At 39.3% G+C, this 19,848-nt stretch overlaps 1 protein-coding gene across 1 annotated transcript; it reads right to left on the bottom strand.

Moving 5' to 3' along the window:
• Positions 1-6,528: 6,528 nt before the first annotated feature.
• KRT28 (keratin 28) lies at positions 6,529-14,758 on the bottom strand. The gene is made up of 8 exons (XM_072938678.1): positions 14,232-14,758; positions 13,456-13,538; positions 12,699-12,855; positions 11,634-11,795; positions 11,422-11,547; positions 7,800-8,017; positions 7,138-7,193; positions 6,529-6,863 (listed from the first exon to the last, which is right to left on the bottom strand). Exons 1-8 carry the CDS (start codon positions 14,679-14,681, stop codon positions 6,721-6,723), a joined length of 1,395 nt encoding a protein of 464 aa, XP_072794779.1. The 5' UTR covers positions 14,682-14,758; the 3' UTR covers positions 6,529-6,720.
• Between the last annotated feature and the right edge of the window lie 5,090 nt (positions 14,759-19,848).

The raw sequence follows: 19,848 nt of genomic DNA, 5'->3' as shown, positions 1-19,848 counted from the left end.
TTTGATACTGACCACTCCAGTCTTAACTGAGTTTTAAACAACTGCTTTCTGAGAATATAGCTGCATCTCTCTTTACATCTCCCCAGCTTCTGAAAGAATGGTCTAAATTGGGTCATTTCTTACAGTTTTGTACTTGGCACTTTTTTTCCTATCCACTCTTGCTTGGTGACCTCATCCTTTTTTGTGGCTCTGGCTCTATGTGAATGACTTCTAAATATGCATCCTCAGCAACGGCTTCTTCCCCTTTCTAGACACATACCTTACTATGCCCATCAGACATTTCTATTTGGATGTCCTGTCATGACTTCCAACTCAGTGTTCCATCACCTGTCATCTCACTCTGATTTTTTGCATCTCTGTTCATTATTTGCTGGTGGAACTAACATCTCACAATTACTGAGAAAATTTTCATTGCTGTCATTTTTCACCATCTGTGTCCAAGAACTCACTAGGTCATATTGACTCTACTCTTGCAGGTTCTCTTGAAGCATTTCCTCTTTTCTATTTTCCTTGTCACTATCATTTTCTTTCAGTTCAGTTATTAGAACCTTAATTGGGTTTTTGGTTTCAAGCCTTTTTCCTTTCCATCATGGTCAGTAGGCAGGTCAGTAGGCCAGAGGTACCATTCCTGAAGTACACCACCATTCATGTAATGGAAGGAAGCTGGACTCTTCAAGCAGATATGTCAGCATTCATATATCCGCTCTGTCATTTTCTAGCTGTGGCACTAGTGGAAAATTCATTCTCTCTAAGCTTAGGCTTTTCATTACCAAGATGGAGACATTACTTCTGTTGTTCAGAGGCTATTAAATGATGATTAAATGTGTAAAGCAACTATGCTTAATATGTGGTCCATGGGTATTTCATTCCTTTCTCTATTCTCCTCCAGTTTAAATCCATCAACCACGGACTAGGTGAAGCTCCTTTGCCTAATATTTAAGACTCTTCTTGTTGTGACTTCTACCTACCTGACTTGTCCATTCTTTTATTTTACTCCCCTCCTCCCACTCCCCGCTTTTGACCTTTATTCATATTGTTCTCTCCGTTTGGACCACTTAAGATCTCGAGATCTTGCATTTGCCAAGAATGACTGCCATCACTTTGAGTGATGTACATTGAAAAGAAATTGCTAAAAATAGAAATTTGTGTGAGCTATTCAGTGAATTTGCAGAAAAGCAAACCAGAAAAAAATCTGTTGATCAATCAAGAAATCACATGAATAAAGCATTATAATTTATTGTACATAAAATTAGGACATCAAAAAATTTTTTTTTGTAATTTGTAAGTTTCTGTTATTATATGTGTATCATTATTACCTCTATCATATCATAGTAATAAAATATTTTTAAAGAAAAATATTCATGCTTTAGTACCTGTAACTGGCTTTTTCCTGAATTTGAGCAAGGAGCCCAACATTTGCATTCTGCACTAGGCCCTGAAAATTATGCCAGCTCTGGTTATTGGGGCGTTCTCTAGAGCTGAAAAGATCCTAGAGAAAAGAATTCCAGATGCAGGTGTTTGAATGTTTCCCACAAAAGGAAACACCACACAATCATACACACACACACACATACAGAGCTTTCAAATATTTACTCTTTACTTTACTCTTGAAGATGAACAGAATTTCGAAGATCACCTTACACTGAAAAACACTTCAACATGAATGACAAAGATTCAAGCAAGAAGCCAAAAATAGCACTTGGGAAACAGAGACAATATAGGAAGCAGAAGAAAACATTTTAAAAGAAACTTATCTGTAATTAATACCCTTAGAAGTAACAGAAATGCTGTATATTTGAAATATGAATAGGATATCATTAAAACTGAACAGCAGAGCAGGAGACAAGCTCTTGGAATTAAAAGCTAACTTCCACTACCAAATGTCAACGGATTGGTTGAAAAATAAACTTAAAAAACAGATCTCCCCAACAGTAGAACAAATGAGAGAGGAATAATAAAATGACTCTGCCTAGGCTAATTCCTGGCCTTATACTTGCCTTTTGCTTTTAAAAGGGTCAGCAGATCTGACTAACCGGACACTGCCTGCAGCCCCAGGCCTGCTGTTACAACTGGAGTTACTAATTTTCCTGTTTGTTTTACCTTACTCTGGCAATTGAAATTTACAATCATGTTTGGATTTTGAGTCATTCCCGCAGAAAGGGAATCACCGGACGACAACCTCAGGAGAGGAACCAGACCCTCCGAAGTCCCTCCTGGTGCCTGATGAGTCTCATCAGATAAAGAAAGTCGCAGGCTGATGACCCTCCAGACCACCGGACGGTCCCATGAAGTTGGACAGATTCGCCAACATTTAGGAGGAAGTGTCACCAGAGACACTTGTTGATTGATATCCCCTTTTACTCTCCAGTTTGCTCACTATATGATCACTAAGCCTCAACCCTAAGACGGGCTCACAGTTTTGAAGGTACTAGCCTGGTGTGAGTCCTCTTTGCCCAGCAAAATAATAAAGCTGCCTCTTTTCTTCTAAGCTCCAAGACCTTGTCTCTGGGTTATTTGACTTGTCAGGGACGGGGGCTGATCTTTCGGCAACACAAAGGGCAAAAAGAAACGTAAAAGAAAAGATGAGAAAATGAGAGGCTTGACCCAAAAAGAACAATCTTAAGGAGGATTTTCAGAAATAGAGAAGGGAGAAATGAAATAATTTTATAAATATATTCTAGAGTACTACTCAGATTGAAAGTACTACTCAGATCGAAAGATCGAATATAAACATATTCTAGAGTACTACTCAGATTGAAAGGAGCTTCTAATTGGAAAAAGACCATGAATAATAAACGAAAAAGAACCACAGCAAGGCACGTGCACAGGTGATCCTAGAGAACCGTGGAGAAAAAGAGAACGCTTAACACTTAAAGTGCCGGAAGAAAAGACAACACATCTCCAAGACTGGCGAAATTAGAATGGCTCAGGGCTTCTCAACAGCTCTGGAAGCCACGATTCCAGTAAAGAATACCTTCAAAATTCGAACTGAAAATGATGTTTGACCTAAAATTCTCTATTCTGGCAATTAATCATGAGCAAGGATGGAATAGAAATGTTTCTGGACAGAAGAGTTCTCAAAAAATACCTCCCTTGCACATTCTGTCAGGAAGGCACAAGAGGGAAAAATGAACAAGAAAAGGGAACAGTTAAGATCCAGGGACTGGGATTCCACTACAAGGTGCATTGAACCAATGTCCCTGATGATAGCTGGGTAGCAGGTCTAAAAGCCAAATAGCCCATTTTTAGTAGGAGGTTGGAGGATTCTAAGAGTGAGGTCTTCAAGGGGTAGACAAAAATGGTTGATGATTTTGGTCATGTAAGAAAGAGGCATGTGAGATTAAGATACATAGATCCTGGTTAGTGAAAAATTAGAAAAATATTGTTTGTATGAAGCACAAAAAATTGTCCAAAAAACCACAGTACCACTGACACAATGAGCACTATTTCAATGCTGAACTTTAATTTGACCAGATCTAATTTATAGCTGTATTAGGAAGAGGAGGAAGGTGGAAAAAGCTTAAACTATCAATTTCCTGTGAAGAGGCTAATACATAATGTCTAAAATAGATAAATCAAGAAACATTGGCGAATGCACATTATTTAAAAATATAGAGATGAAGATGATAAGAAGGAGCTAAAAGAGTTTCAAGTGGTTTCCCATAGAAAGCAGGGCTTGTGGTACAAGAAGGTAGGGAACAAAAGACTACTATTCTTTGTTTTGACTTTTAGTACAATTTGACTTTTGAAACAATGTGCATTCATTATCTGATAAGAAGTAAAGTAATTTAAAAATAATGACAACCCCAAACTGCTCAAATGTACATCAGAGGTTTAACTGTAAAATTTACAAAGTTGGTACAGAATCCAATTTAAAAAAACAGGAACTATAATATTTCCATGTATAGTTTTGATTTGCATTTCTCTGATAATTAGTGATATTGAGCATTTTTCCATGTACCTATTGATCATTTGTATGTCTTGCTTGGAGAATTGCTTGTTTAGGTCTTCTGCTCATTTTTGGATGGGGTTGTTTGTTTTTTTCTTATTAAGGTGTGTGAGCTGCTTATATATTCTGGAGATCAAGCCTTTGTCGGTTTCATCTTTTGCAAAAATTTTCTCGCATTCCATAGTTTGTCGTTTTGTTTTGCTTATGGTTTCCTTTGCTGTGCAGAAGCCATGTATAATAGTTAAATAAGGCTAGATACTTTGGCTTTTTTTTTTTTTTGCTTCTTTTTAAAAAACTTTATTTATTTGTTTTATTGAAGTATAGTTGGTTTCCAATGTTGTGTTAATTTCTAGTGTACAGCATAGTGTTTCAGTTATACACATATATATTTTTTCTCACATTTATTTTCCATTATAGACTCTTGTAAGATATTGAATATGTAGTTCCCTGAGCTCTACAGTAGGACCTTGTTGTTTATCTATTTTATATGTAGTAGTTAAGACTAAATATTTTGAAATGCCCTTCCAGCATAAAATACTCTGATGCTGGATAAATTACCCTAAATGTCCTTTTTTAAATTTAATTTTAATTTTTTAAAATTGAGGTATAGTCAGTTTGCAATGTTGTGTCAATTTCTGGTGTACAGTACAATGCTTCAGTCATACATAAATATACATATATTCATCTTCACTAAATGTCCTTTTAAAAAAAATTCCACTAATTTTTAGTGGGATAGATAATTAGATTTATTTATTTATTTTTAGAGGAGGTACTGGGGATCAAACCTAGGACCTCATGCATGCTAAGCAGGCTCTCTACCACTGAGCTATCCCTTCCCTTACCTCTAAGTGTCCTTTTAAATTCATTACTAAGCTCTCTTTACTACACTGTCTCCATTGTCAACCAGTGGGTTGTGCCACGTACAGTTCTGATTCAAATTCCATTGTATGGATTTTCCCCCCAACACCAGGCAATTCTCTATCGCTCAGTTCTGACACTATCTGCCTTGAGATAACTCTGGATTCCACAGGTAAAGAGTTCACTCCTACAAGCCTGCTCCACCTACCCCAGTTCAGACCTCAGTGTCAAGTCCAGGTTGTCACTTGTGTTTCTGACCCATAGGCTATCGGCTGGAGGTTCCCATGAACCCCTCTTTGGGTTTGATTAATTTGCTAGAGTGGCTCACAAGAGAAGCGTTTTACTTAGTAAATTACTGATTTATTATAAAAGGATATAACTCAGGAACATCTAGGTGGAAGAGATGTATGAGGAAAGGGTGGGAGCTTCCGTGCCCCCTCCAGGTGCGCCATTCTCCCCAAACCTCCATGTGTTCACCAACCTGGAAGCTCTCCAAACCCCTTTCTTTTGGGTTTTTATGGGGGCTTCATGACATAGGCATGATTGATTAAATCATTGGCCATTGGTGGTTAAACTCAGCCTCCAGCACTTTTCCCCTCTCAGAAGATGGAGGGTAGGAGGTGAAGCTGAAAGTTCCAACCCTCTAATCACATGGTTGTCTCCACTGTCAACCACCTCTGTCCTAGCTGGCTTCATACGTTGTACAGCTGGGAAATTATTTCCCCATGAATTTCTAGTATTTGCTTCGTTTTATGACTTTGGCTCAAGGTTTTGTACATAGCCCATCCTTCGCCCCTTCTTTGAACTCCCATTAACTGGTGGGTTGTTTGGCAGACTTGTTGCCCTCACTGGAGCATCCTGTTAGAACCAGTTCTCATATTAGAGATGTATTGACAGCCGTTCTTCTTTTAGGGAATTTCATATTTGATGGGAATCCTTACCATACATTTTGATCCAGAAAGTCAGAGAGACATGTTCATCAACCTCATGAGACTTTAAGTTCTAGAACAGCTGTTGACGAGTTCATTTGGTCTGCTACCTGTTTTTGTACAGCCTATGAGCTAAGAATGGTTTTTAAATACATGTTTAAATGATTGGAAAAAAAACCAAAAGAAGAGTAATGTTTCATGACACATTGAAAGTATTTGCCATTCAAATTTCAATGTCCATAAATAAAACTTTATTAGAACGTAGTCAGGCTCTTTGGCTTATCTATAGTTTATGGTTGCTCTCTGCTGCAATGGCTGAGTTGAACAATAGTTGAAGTAGAGAACTTAAAGAGCCTAAAATATTTACCATCTGAGCCTTTACGAAAAAGTTTGCCAACCTCTGATCTAGAAAAAAGGTCATTGGAATGAGGATCATTGCTATGGCTCTTTCTAGAGATGATGCTGATTCTCTGGGATGAATAGCTATCCTGAACAGTATCCAAATCTCCAGAAGAGTTTGAGATAAACTCATAGGTGAAACACCAGGAATGCGCCATCTAGCGGTGGAACTTTCAATCACAGGAGATTTTTCTAAAATTTTCCAGATTATTTGCTCAGGCAAAAATGGTGAGATTTAAAGATTCTGCCTAGTGAATATTTAATATTTAAATGCCATGTGGTATTGACTATTTTAAAAAAACTAGAGCAAAAGTCATTTAAAATATATTCCATAAATGTCTCCCTATGAATTAGACACAGAAAAAACCTCAAATAATGATTAGTCATGAATAAATGGATATGTCCACATCACCTTTTTTTATTTATTTGAAAACAGACACCCAACTTCCTATAAAAGGTAACTAAGAAAACAGGTAAGTAACTTATCTCTAAGAGTAGAAAGTGTTTTTATTATCTCCTTGATATTTAGAAGAAAGCAGTTTTGCATGCTCTTTCCCCAAATGATCCTTTTCTCAAAAATAACAGTTAGAAAGGAACCCTCTGTTCTATCTTGCCATTGGTCATTTTGGATGTCTTTTCTTCTATGGACTGAACCCTCGATGAAAGAACTTTGCCACGTTGATCTATCTCTTCAACCACCGTCTTTACCAGTGTGGTTCTGGATAACTCTAGAAATAAAACATATGTGAACACATGACACATGGCATGTCTAAAAGATTACACAACAGAGAATTCCACTGCTGGTTGTAATATAGTATATTATGTACATTTTGGTGAGGAAGTTAAGGATAGGTTTACAATAATAATTTGCGATAGTTTTATCCACTCAAAAGAATACTTTACGTTCAGAGCACTTTAGTTAAAATTACTAAAAGTGTAGTGTATGATTGCCATTAATATAAAAGTATTTGCTGCATTAGAGAGAGATCTAGATTTTATTACCTTTAGATGAATTTCCTGAGCTTCCTGATCCAAAGCCCTTTGATTTGGAGCATGAGCTGTTAGAAATATTACAAAATAAATGAGGGCTTTTTGTTTATCACTTCATAAATATTCAGTGAATTGACAGATGAATGTTTTATACCCAAAACAGATTTCCACTTTCCACAGAGAAAAATATTAAAATTTTTGTGTTGGAGTTGAAAGTAATTAGATATGTTCAAAAGAAAGGATATTAAAAGAACTTGTTTCCATTTGATTTTTTTAAACCCAAGAACTTAAAACTTCAGGAAAAAATATATTTTATGTATCGATCCGAGGGGTTTGTACAGAGTATGCTTATTTCAGGGACAGCAGTGACATTAGAAATGAACTGAAAGATGGGGAAAGCCTGGGGGGTGGGGTGGGGAGAATCATAAAACCTACAATGAGTAACACAGACAAGAAATGGGGGCTTCTGCAGGGATGCCTGGGGCCGCCCAAGGCAGATGAAGAAGAGGCTGTGATGTATGAAATTCAGAAGAGATGACAGCAGAGCAATAGGTGGCTGTGCTCTTCTGCAGTGAGAATGAAAAAGGAGGGCTTGGAGGCATCGAAGGGGAATGACAGTATACAATTGTGCCTCAAAATAGGTAAAAACTGTATTTTCAGAGGATGTTATTTACTTTCCGTCTCCATCGATCAGGCGGCAGTAGGTCTCAATTTCTTTTTCCAAGTGGGCCTTGATGTCAAGGAGCTGCTCGTACTCCAGTTTCTGGCCCTCGGTCTCAGTTCTGACCTGGTGCAGCTGCTCCTCCAGGGCACCGATCTGCGCTTGGATCTGGGCCAGCTGCGCACAGTAGTTGCCCTCGGTCTCGGTCAAGGAGCACTCCAGGGAGTGTTTCTGAGGACATGTAAGATGTCAAAGGAAGCGAGGAAGGACTTTGAGGGCTCTGTACACTAGTGTGTTTCTCAGCAAATGGCAGACTTGCTCCCTCGGTGAGTTTCGGAAATTTGAGGGTTTATAACTATTAAACAGGAGATGGACAGAAAGGGGAAGTGACTGGGACTTACTGGGGGTGGGGGGCAGACCGACTGGCTGACCTGGCATGAGATACATGACCCTTTTCCCACAGGACTTGTGACTGTTCTAATGGACATTCATGGAATTTAACTAATATTTCATATTATGGCCAACCGACATACAAGAACACCTTTTGGCAGGTAGCACCAGAAGAAATCAATATTGGAAATCTTATATTTTGAAATTACATACTTATTTTTAAGTTGCCTTTTGTTTCTGCAATCTTATTCTGCTATTGTCCCCAGAGAGCTACCTCACCAGAGTTCCAAGGCCTTTTGTGTTGCTGTTTCCTTCTCTTTTTCCCCTTTAATTGAAGTGTAGTCAGTTTCCAATGTTGTGTCAATTTCTGGTGTACAGCATAGTGTTTCAGTCACACATATACAAACATGTATTTGTTTTCATATGCTTTTTCATTATAGGTTACTAGAAGATATTGAATAGGGTTCCCTGTGCTATACAGAAGAAACTTGTTGTTTATCTATTTTATATATAGTGGTTAGTATCTGCAAATCTTGAACTCCCAATTTATCCCTTCCCACTCGCTTGCTTTTTTTTTTTTTTTTTTTTAATCTGTCCTGGGTTTTCTGTCATCAGTCAAAGACCTTTTGTTTGGCACTTGAGGTTGAATGAATGGCCTAACATTCATTGGGTGGGTGGGACTGCAAGTCAAGAGGTGTATTTCAATAACACAAGACAGGTCATTATCTCAACACTACTCTTGTGACTCTTCTTGCCTCCTTATTTCTACTTCCATAGTCTGTAATTTGTCTGGTCGTGTGATCCCTACTTCAATTAAAGTCATTTTCCTCTTTCCTGTGTCATAGCCCATCTGAGTGGTTATTACTTTTCTTGATGTTCATTCTTATCTGAGTGTCCACCCTGCTTCTACTCTTTCATTTTCTTTTTCTTCTTATGTGGACTCATTCCCAATCTTACGTTGTTTAAAATAAAACTATTGATCAAAGGCAGGGGTAAGCCTTTCTCTCTTTCATTATATGTTCAAGGGTAGATGGGCCCCAGTGTTTACATAGTAAATATATTTTATTTTAAAATACTTTTATTTTTCTTTTTTATTGCAGTTAATGCCTTTTTATGACATTATATATTTTTTTAAAATTTTTTTTTGGGGGGAGGTAATTAGGTTTTTTTATTTATATGTATATATTTAATGGAAGTACTGGGGATTGAACCCAGGACCTCGTGCATGCTAAGCATGCACTTTACCACTGAGCTTTACCCTCCCCACTGGTTTTAAAAACATTTTTTTTTGGTGTGTTGCTAAATATATTATCTATTGACTTCATTTTTAGGATTATAAAGAAGGAGGTATAAAATATTCATTATAACAGGCAGACACTGGGTCGAATGGAGCTAAGAACCACAGCCTTAGATAAACAGGCTGATAGGTGTATTACATGGCTGGTGCTGGGCTGTCCAGGGCAAAGACGTGGAAGATGGTCAGAACAGTAATGGGGAGGCTGAGGCAACAAGTGGCAAGTGTCAGCCACTTCAATTTCCCTGATTAAGTGTTCTCATATGATATTCCTTTTCAAGGTTGCTCACGCTCTCCTAAATCAGAGGGGACCATGGCATCTCTGTCTTGTAGCCTTCTGCTCTAAAAGTTGGCTTATAGACAAGGAAGGTCAGGATGAACTTGGAAGTTTGTATATTACAGGAAGCACATGAAGCATTTATATATTTAGATAATTTCCAGCTGACCCATGATTTGTGCTCTAAACTGTAGAATTCCTCTTATGACAAAAGAATCTCAGAAATGGAAGTTAGGTTCTATGCCACCATTAGTCTGTAATTCAGTTATGTTGTAAGTTAAAATAGGCTTTTTTGGTGGATTGTCTCATGAGCCCAAACTCTACTGCTACTGACTGCACAAAATCTAACTACTTTCTAACATCACTGCTTCTCTGTGAAAATGCTTAAAATTCTGTTCTGGGAACTCAGGATTTTTTTCTATCAACACAGCTCAGGAGTGAGAAGGAGGGTTTGTGCTCAGGGGCAGCGTGGCAGGAACAGGTCCTCAGGGTTCTAGTTGCAGGAAAGAAGCCAGTGGGGAAGAGAGGAGGGTTCTGGGAGCCCAAAGTGACAAGGAGGAGCATCTGGGGTACCAGCCAGCAGTGGTGATGAGAATGAGGAGGAGAGGGAAATGCTGGTTCAGTTGGGGTTAGTCCGTGGTAAAAACAAGTCTCCAATCTAAATAACATAAGGGGAACCATATTCAATGTCTTGTAGTAACTTATGGTGAAAAAGAATATGAAAACGAATCTATGTATGTTCACGTATGACTGAAGCATGATGCTGTACACCAGAAATTGACACAACATTGTAAACTGACTATACTTCAATTATATATATATATATGTATATATATATACACATACATTTATATATACAAGAAAAAAAAATAACATATGGTAAGAAAGCACCACGCCTTTTTAGGGTGGGTAAATCAAATTAGTCTCCCTATCGTTTTGAGTCATCTTCTCCTTCTCTGTTCCCTGAACTCATTTGTATAATAGTGGCTCTTTTCTTCGTGTTACAGCCTGATGTCCTCAGGGAGCATGAAGCTTCTGATGAGGACAGGGAGCCCTTGGGCTATGTGGGTGCCATAATTCTCCAAATCTAGCCTTTTGGATGCTATCAGCTCACACCCCAAAAGGGAAGCTGGTTTTCCTGGGTTGTCTCCATGGAAACCTCAGAAGGAGGTGCCAAGAGATGGACTAAATGCCCAGGGTTTTGGAGGCATGTCAGGATGGGACCTCTCTCCTGGACACAGCAGGGCAGAAGAAGCTGATAGTCCTCACATGGAATCAGATGTGTATCCTCCTTTTCTCTGCCTGATGGATAGCACAGTGTTGCCTTTAATAGGACTTCATCAATATTAGGTGATGCTGGTGACACCAGCTCTGTCTTGTCTGGCTGCCTGATGTAAACCTGCCACTTGGTTTTCAAAGGTATCAATACCCTTGCTGCTTGCTCTGCGTCCAGAGATGGACCACTTGAAGGAAGGAACTATTTCATTAAGTGGGCACTGAGCACGGGCGGGAGGGAAATCCTCAGTGACCTCAGGGAGGAAGAAATGCCCTGTCTCTGAGCATCTCAGGGTCTGTCTGTCCCGTCTCTGTTAAGTGTTTGTGGGTCAAGATGTAACAGGGAGGAAGGGAAGGGTTTCAGCTAGACTTTGTGGACTCGCTGATCTGTGCTCTTACCGTTGCCAGGAGGGACTGCAGCTCGATGTCCAGGGTCTGCAGAGTGCGTTTCATTTCGGTCAGCTCGCTCTTGGCCGAGGTGGCCGCGCCTGCGTCGTCGGAGATCTGCTGCTGCAGGGTGGCGCTCTGCAAGACCAAGCGCCCAGGGGCTAGACGGGGCTGCCCCCGCCTGGGTTAGCGGTACCGGCCTGGGCTGGCTGGGCGGCGCTCACCTTTTCGTTGAACCAGGCCTCCGCATCCCTGCGGTTCTGCTCGGCCAGGCCTTCGTACTCGGCTCTCATGTTGTTCAGCAGAAGCGTGAGGTCCACGCCGGGCGCCGCGTTCATCTCCACGTTCACGTTGCCTCCGGCCGCGCACTGCAGCGCCTTCATCTCCTGCGGGGAAACGCCAGGGTGACCTAAGGGCGGCGCATCTTTCTATCTCAAAGTGTTTTTGGTTAGTGTCTCTGTAAGGGAGATGAGGAATCCTGCTGTGGACCTGACCCTGCCCTGGCTGGGCTGCTGTGGTTACTATTCCTTCTCTTCCGGGACGTTTTCTTCTCTGCGTCACCCTCTCTGCAGTGCATTCCAGCCCTCTGCTCTGTGACTGCCCTCTCCCCGTTTCTCTTTTATTTTTAATTTTTCCCTTCTAATTTTTCTTCTCCTCCCCTTTCCATAATTTTCTCACTTGGGGCAAGTAGATTTGGCATTTTGGCCATTTCTAACCAATGGTGGGGCACTTCCCGTCACGGGTTGTTTTCTGACAATTTCACATCCATGGTTTTGCAGAATTTTGCAATTCTTTTTGGGATAATAATTTTTTTAGGGGGTTGAAGTTGCCTGGTATTACGTGTCAAATAACGGTTTATTACTGTGTAGGGTTCAACATTAAGATAAACCCAGGCTAATTAAGTAGAGAAACAATTGACATCTTTTCCTAGTCAGAGACGTCTTCTGTGAGAAGACTGATCTCAAGACAGGCCTGTATGAGTGAAAGAAATAATCTAGTGGGAAGATGGTTGTGTTAATGTGAAAGTAATGTGCAAAAGTAATGTATTATTTTCAAAAGGATAGACTATGACATCAGCCTTCAAATGGAAAGATGCAGATCAATTGAACATTTATTACCTTGCAGGATGCAATTAGAAGGGCAGAGTGAGAGACGTGGAATTCTTTCTTTAGATGCTTTGGCATTGTTTGAATTATAATGAGCGTGAATTGCTATTGTAATTTAATGCCCCCTCCAAGTATTTAAAATATACAGAGTTGTGATTTGACTAGAGCGAAAGCTTCCCCTACCTCTTCATGGTTCTTCTTGAGATAGGTCATCTCTTCACTCAGGGATTCATACTGCAGCTCCTGGTCAGTCCTGCAGAGTGTCAGTTCGTCCAGGACGCGCCGTAGCCCATTGATGTCGGCCTCTGTGTTTTGGTGGAGGGCGAGCTCATTTTCATACCTTGGAAGGCATGCAGTGAATTTCAGCACAAATTAGATTGGCTCAAGAAATGGAAAAATAAAGCCTCAAATGCTTTTAACTGAAAGCTAGAAATTGAATTAGAGCTCTACATTTTGTAAACAAAAAAAGGCAGAAAAAGCCCTCTTCCATCTTATCACCCAATTCTATGCAGGGTAATCAGCAGTGATTAAAATCACACACCCAATTCTATGCAGGGTAATCAGCAGTGATTAAAATCACACAACTTCCACTAGCATATCCCAACTAGATAGAAATAGACTGTTTTAGAATTTTATCTTAATATTTTTACCTAATCGACAAATATTTCACAAACATTTGTGCTTGGCACTAGTTCATGCAGGCACAGAATACAATGATATTTTATCCTAAGAATGTAATAAGTATGTATAAATTGTGAGTCTAGCTGACTGTAATATTATAACATGCTTTGTGTCATATTGTGCTGTAGTATTGTAATGCGGTATTTTCTTTCATCTTTTAGGTTATAGCTTATTCTACTTGGGGTGAAATTGAAATTTTATTCAACACATTATGTAGATCGGAAACCTGTTCTAGGCGTGATTATTTTTTATGTCTTACTTTAGCCGGAAATCGTCAGCAGCCAGTCTGGCGTTGTCAATCTGCAGAATGACATTAGCATTTGCAGTAGTGGAAGAGATAATCTAGAAGAAATCGGGAGGGAAAACACAATTAAGTTTGCTCTTACAACCTATGATTTCAGGAAACAAAAAGTGTTTTAATGTTGCACAATTAAGCTTTGGCATAAAAATTTCACTTCCTTAGGTAATAACCAACATGTTTCAAATTTAATGTTTAAAAATTACAGGTAAGGTTTTATTTCTTCTAACATAACTTTTAGAATATAATACTTTCTTATCAATGAATATATTTCAAAAATCAACAATAATGTAACTAATGACATTTAAGCTACATTGAAATTCATGGATCAAAGTGCCTAATTTTAGCTAATTAGAAGAATTATGTTTCAAAATAAATAATAAATGCAATGTGGAGGGGAGGGATAAATTGGGAATTTGGGATTTGCAGATACTAACTGCCATACATAGAATGGTTAAACAACAAGGTCCTACTGTACAGCACAGGGAACCATATTCAGTATCTTGTAATAATCTATAATGAAAAAGATTATGAAAAAAACATATATCAGAATCACTATGCTGTATACCAGAAACTAACACAATGTTGCAAATCGACAATACTTCAACAACAAAAAGAAACCACAATATAGATTACAGATAACAGTTATGAAGCATTTCCTGTTTACTTTTATGTCTTCTGCTAGGTAGTTCTTAGTTTTAAATACTTTGAGTAGTTCCAAATGTGTGACTTCTCACCTTACAATTAAGATCTTCGATTGTTAGGTGATATCTGCTGTAGTCATGATCAAGTCCACGGCAAGATCCAGGACCATATTTTTCATACCAACCCTTGATTTTTCTCTCTAGGTCAGCATTTGCATCCTCCAGAGCGCGCACGTTATCCAGGTAGGATGCCAAGCGATCATTAAGATTCTGCATGGTCACCTTCTCATTCCCAGAGAGGAGTCCCCCTTCACTTCCAGCAAAGCCAGCACAAGCAGCACTTCCAAGGGCACCACCAGCATAGTTCCCAGCAGAAACGCTGCCCAAGCCCCCTCCCAAAGCACAGGAAAATCCACTTCCGGCACCCGAGCTGCTGTATGCATTGCTACCTACAAAGCCTATGCCTCCATTGGGTGGTCTGGTAGATCTAGTTCCAGACCGCAAGCAAATATGCCTGGACCCACTAGAAAATCGGAGAGACATAGTAGTGTGAGAAATGTTTGCCTTGTCTGTGGATAGCTGGAACTTCAAAGGAGAACAGAATGTTGTGTGCTGATGGCTTCTTTGGGCTTTTATACACAATTATCAGGGTGTTTCTATTTGAGTGAATGCGTGCCAAAAGAAAAAAAGGCATCATTCAGATTAGCATGAAATTATGTATAATTAGGTGATTTTTTGGGGGGGTAAATTAATGCCTAACATCTCTGGCTGTTGCTTCAGGATATTTGTTATCATAAATATAATAGGGTTCATTCTATATTAAGTTCATTATTTTAACTTCTAATTTTGGATGAGTAATCCTTTACTTTCATCTAGGCCCCAGGGATCATTATCTGGCACAGGTTATTATAAAGTTTTAAAAGTTAAGTAAGATTGTGATAGGGTACCATCAGCTGTGGTAGGGTCTTAATTACCAAAGAACCATTAACTACAGAAATACATATTTTATCTCACCATAGCAAAACACTGTGTTATTTTAAAAAGTATATTATCCTGGTACCTTCTCTGGTCTTACCATGATTAGGACATCTGTTCATTATCTTGAACAATAACATAAATATTGAGTGATTCCTTTATTTAACATGTATACCTACTATGTTTGGTGTTCAATGCTGAATGCAAAAATAGAGACCCGATGCTAAAAATGCAGAGGTGAAAAATATATGGTTACAATTTTTGAGAAAAGTATGGTCAGGACCAGACAGGGGCTAGGTCTTGTTTCACCTTCTGTACCAAGGAGTTTGGAATGAATCCTAAGTGGAAGGCAGAAGGCAACATAAGCAGGTTTAAATAAAAAAGGAAGGCCAACTACAAGGTTAGGACAGTGGTCCACGTGGGAAGGATGAAGGCAGTGGGATGGAAAGAAGTCGAAGAGGATATGGTCACTGATTGAATTTGGAGAATAAGGAGAAAGGGCGAATTGGGGATGACTCTTAGGTAATTGATTTCAGATGCTGGGAATTCCATGATATTAACTAAGATAGGGAATATAGGAGGAGAAAGAGACTGAGTTTAGTCCAGCTGAGTTTTAGGGATTAGTGGAATACCTCATCTGAAGATAGGAGTTGTGAACGTTTAGAATAAGTACATGGAACTGGGAAAAATACCTGACAAGCAATGAGTGAAGGGATTGTCAGGAAGAGCTGAGGGCCCAGCTGTCATTTGTAATGACATTCACATGCATTTTTGGAAGTTATCCTGTTCTAGGAAGCAGGAAGAGGACGCTCAGGCTGATGTGCATTTGAGATTTGAAGACAAGTTCAGAAGAAGGAAAAAGTAGTGAGGGAGTTTGGTGCTCTTCAGAAAACACTTGAGGTGATTGACCATACGGTCATATATAAAGAAGGAAGTAAGACCAGAGGGACAGATACAGTGAAGAAAGACAGAAGTTGAGTCATTGGGCATCTTTATGAGGACATGGAGCAGGAGATTGACAGAGATGAAGGACGGTGGGTTAAAGTTGGACAGTAGAAGCCAGAGTTTAGAATTTTAAAGTAGATACATGGGTGGGAGGTATTGCTCAGTGATAGATTGCATGCTTGGCATGCACAAAGTCCTGAGTTCAACCCTCAGTACCTCCGTTAGGGGGAAAAATTAGATACAACCCCAGATCTTGAGACATTGACTGACCCAAGAGTCATTGGAGTAGGAAGGTTATTAGCTGAAATGTTCAGTGGACCATCTACATAGCCATGAAGTCTCCCATGACGGCAGGAGATGGGAGAGAACGGACTATGAGCCAGGTGCCAAAGTCCTTGGATGATGGGAGGGTGTGGTGAGGGGCAGTTGGATGGCATTAGCCTCAAAAGAAGAGTTTTAGCTTAAGAATGAAATGACGTAAACTGGATGTGGTCTTGAGGAGCAAGAGAATATGGATTCAGCCTTGAAGTCCGTCTGTTACATATGTTGTAGTGGAGTTGGGGAAAGGATGGGGAGGGAGGTAGAAGGGGACATGGGGATGGAGATAGGGGATGAATGATCAGTTTCAGGTAGAAAAAGTTGCTAGGCCAATTCCGGAGAAAGGCACATTAAGTGTAATGATATAAAAAATATCTTTTCAATTGAACCCCAGAAACAAACAATTTGCTCAGACTCATCAGGCACTTGCCAGGTGAAGATAGCGCATAGGTTCAAGGTGATGTTGAGAGTCTGGCATCATGAACTTACACATCAAATGAGTACCTACTTTATGTATTGCCATCCATAGTCTTAAAATGCTGTGAGGATTGGAAAATTATCTTTTAATGAAGTTATTGAATTATTGAAATTGAAATATAGTTGAATTAGAATATTTAAAAATATAGAGAATTGTGACTCTCTTCAGTATCTAATCATTAACTATAAATAACAATAACTAGACAAGTAATTGATGTAACAGACCTATATCCTGCATATGTAAAGAAAATATTTCCGAAGGAACGTCTTGTGACAAAAAAAAAAAAAGAGATTTCTTTTTAAACGCGTAAGTTTATGTAAGTGGTTCCTCCTATTCAGGCAGCATCACCCCTGGCAACCCCACGTAACTACACCTGCCCCTGCCCTTCTATTTCCACCAGGAGGCAGCCCTCACCTGCAAATGGATGTTGTTTGAGGCTGAACCTCCACTTCAGCCTGGGTCTCACATGCCCTCAGCTGGAAATTATTAAAACCCCGATAAGAAGCAATTTCAACATTGATCTTTTCAAAGTCCAGAGCACGATGAATATAAAGACAAAATTTCCTCACGTTTATATCAAGTTCTACAGCTTCCAAAGGGATTTCTAGTATATTATCTTATTTGAACCTTATAATGAATCTGGGAATTAGGCAGAGAGGTTTCCTTCCTCTGGTTTAAAGACAAGGAAACTGAAGAAAAGGACTGTTCAAGGATACACAGCATCAGACCGGGCGAATCAGGCTAGAACAAGCCTTGTGATTCAGTGTGGTTCCTTTTAATGTACATAATTATCTTTAAGTCAGGTAGAAAAGTAAAACTCAGACAATGCAACAGTCTTCAAGGAAAAACAAACATATTTCTTACCAAATTCTTTTCCGAACATCTAGTTAATAGCAAAATGAAACTTTTGATCACAGTTATGTAGCCTATCAGCCTATGCCATTCATTCTTTTTGTTTGTTTTGTTTATTCAGGAAATATTTAATGAGTGCCTACTATACACCTGGCACTGTACTTGTGTGTGTGTGGGCGGTGGGGAGGATAGAGTAGGGAAGAAAATAGATGCCTTCTAAGCTCTTATTGTGAATAATGCTGATTTGAACCTGCCATGGGCAAATATCTCTTCCAGACCCTGATTTCAGTTCTTTTAGCTACATACCCAGAAGTAGAATTGCTGGGTCATATGGTAAATCGGTTTTTAATTTTTTAAGGCGCCATCATACTGCTTTCTGCAGCAGCTACACCATTTTACGTTTCCACTAACAGAGCACAGAGGTTCCAATTTCTCCATATCCTCGCCAACACTTGCTACTTTGTTTTTTTGATAGTAGCTATATACTAATGGATGTGAAGTGGCATCTCACTGTAGTTTTGATTTGCATTTCCCTAATGATGAGTGAGGTTGAGTATCTTTTCACGTTCCTATTGGCAACACCCAACTTGGTTTTATCTTTACAACAACTTGTTTGATCTATCAAGATGCATTTTGGTACCATGCTTTTTCTAGTCTTTCCTTCAGATTTCTAACTTTATGAAACCTTATGGAGGCTCTGTAGATTGAAATTTTTAATGAGAGTTCCTCTTGCATATCTTGGTCATGGTTCAGCTAACCTTTGAACCCATTTATTTACGCTTTTCTGGAATTTCTTCCGAGATAACTTATTCTGTGTAGAAAAGGTTAATTAAAAGCTTAAGTATGTGATCTTTTTTCTTTGTTAAAATCTTGAAGGACAAAACTATTTTCAGAACACTACCCAAATTCTTCCCTGTGGTAATGTCCTATGTTTATACCAACTCAAAACAATTCCTTTCTCTCCTAACTGGTATTAGGCTGGAAAGACCTTTTGCTCTGTGTTAGGATGTGGATGATGTTTGTGTTTTAATCTAGGGACTGAGGAGTGATGTGACAACTCAAAGAGTCCTTCTTTTGGCATGACTTTTTCTGTGGGATGACCTGGATCAAAAAGTATCCTTCAAAAAAAAATCCTTCATACCTAGTTTCCAGACTGGTTTTATTTCTGTTGTGATGACTTTTTTCTCTTTGCCACCCGAGGACACAGCTTAGATAGTTTGCATGATGATCAGGGCGACCACAATTGCAGCTTTCAGGGATGGTCAACTATCTCAGATCTTTAGGGAAATCGTCTGGTCCTTCCCATTTAACTTTCACAAATCTCTTGCTAGATTTTATTGGACCTCAGGTTCACTGGACTAGATTAGTCACAATCCTTTGTGACACACTGGAATTCAGTTTTGTAACCCCAGGACAGCAACTTGACCTTGTTCTCTGCCTCTTGGCGGACCACATTAATGCATACCTATTCTAAAAAGTTTCTGTGATGCTCATGGCCATTTTTGGAGAACCTAAGTTATTTAGCCAGTAGCGTATTTCTTTGAAGATGAACAAAATACTTTTTCTTCAGTATCTCCTTATTTTTCTAAGGGCTGTATAGGTATTAACTCATTTTATCCCCACAGTAATCTCACACGAAGTCATTATTATCCCTGTGGTATAGATAAGAACACTGAGACTTAGGAGTGTTCAAGTAACTTGTCCAAAAATTACATGATTTGTAAATGCCTGGGCCCAGATATGAAGTCCAGGAATCACTGACTTTGAAATGCACACTTACAACCACAAATGAGCTCTTTCCCTAACTCCCACTCTCAATGTACAAGATAGATGGGAAATCCTGGATGAACCTTATTTAGTTAAACTTACTCAAGCTGTTTCCCCTATAAAGCTGACCACAACAAAGTTACTTCTCCACGCCGAAGCAAAATATCAAGTTGTTATGGACATCAAGGTCAGGGTGCAAAGCTTTAAGGTCTTCAGCGGCACAAGTCAAAATCTTCGGAGCAACAGGCTTTTACAGTTTTGTATGATTTCACCTGAGTGTCAACATTGACTCTGCTAGTCTCATTGGACGCTGTCCTGCTTAAATAGCAGGACTCTGTAACAACCTTAGAATCTGTGAGAATGTATGATTAATAG

This window comes from Vicugna pacos, chromosome 16 (assembly GCF_048564905.1).
Source record: "Vicugna pacos chromosome 16, VicPac4, whole genome shotgun sequence".
Taxonomy (NCBI): Eukaryota; Metazoa; Chordata; class Mammalia; order Artiodactyla; family Camelidae; genus Vicugna; species Vicugna pacos.
Note: the sequence above shows the minus strand (reverse complement) of the source record. Positions and strands in the feature narration are given on the sequence as shown.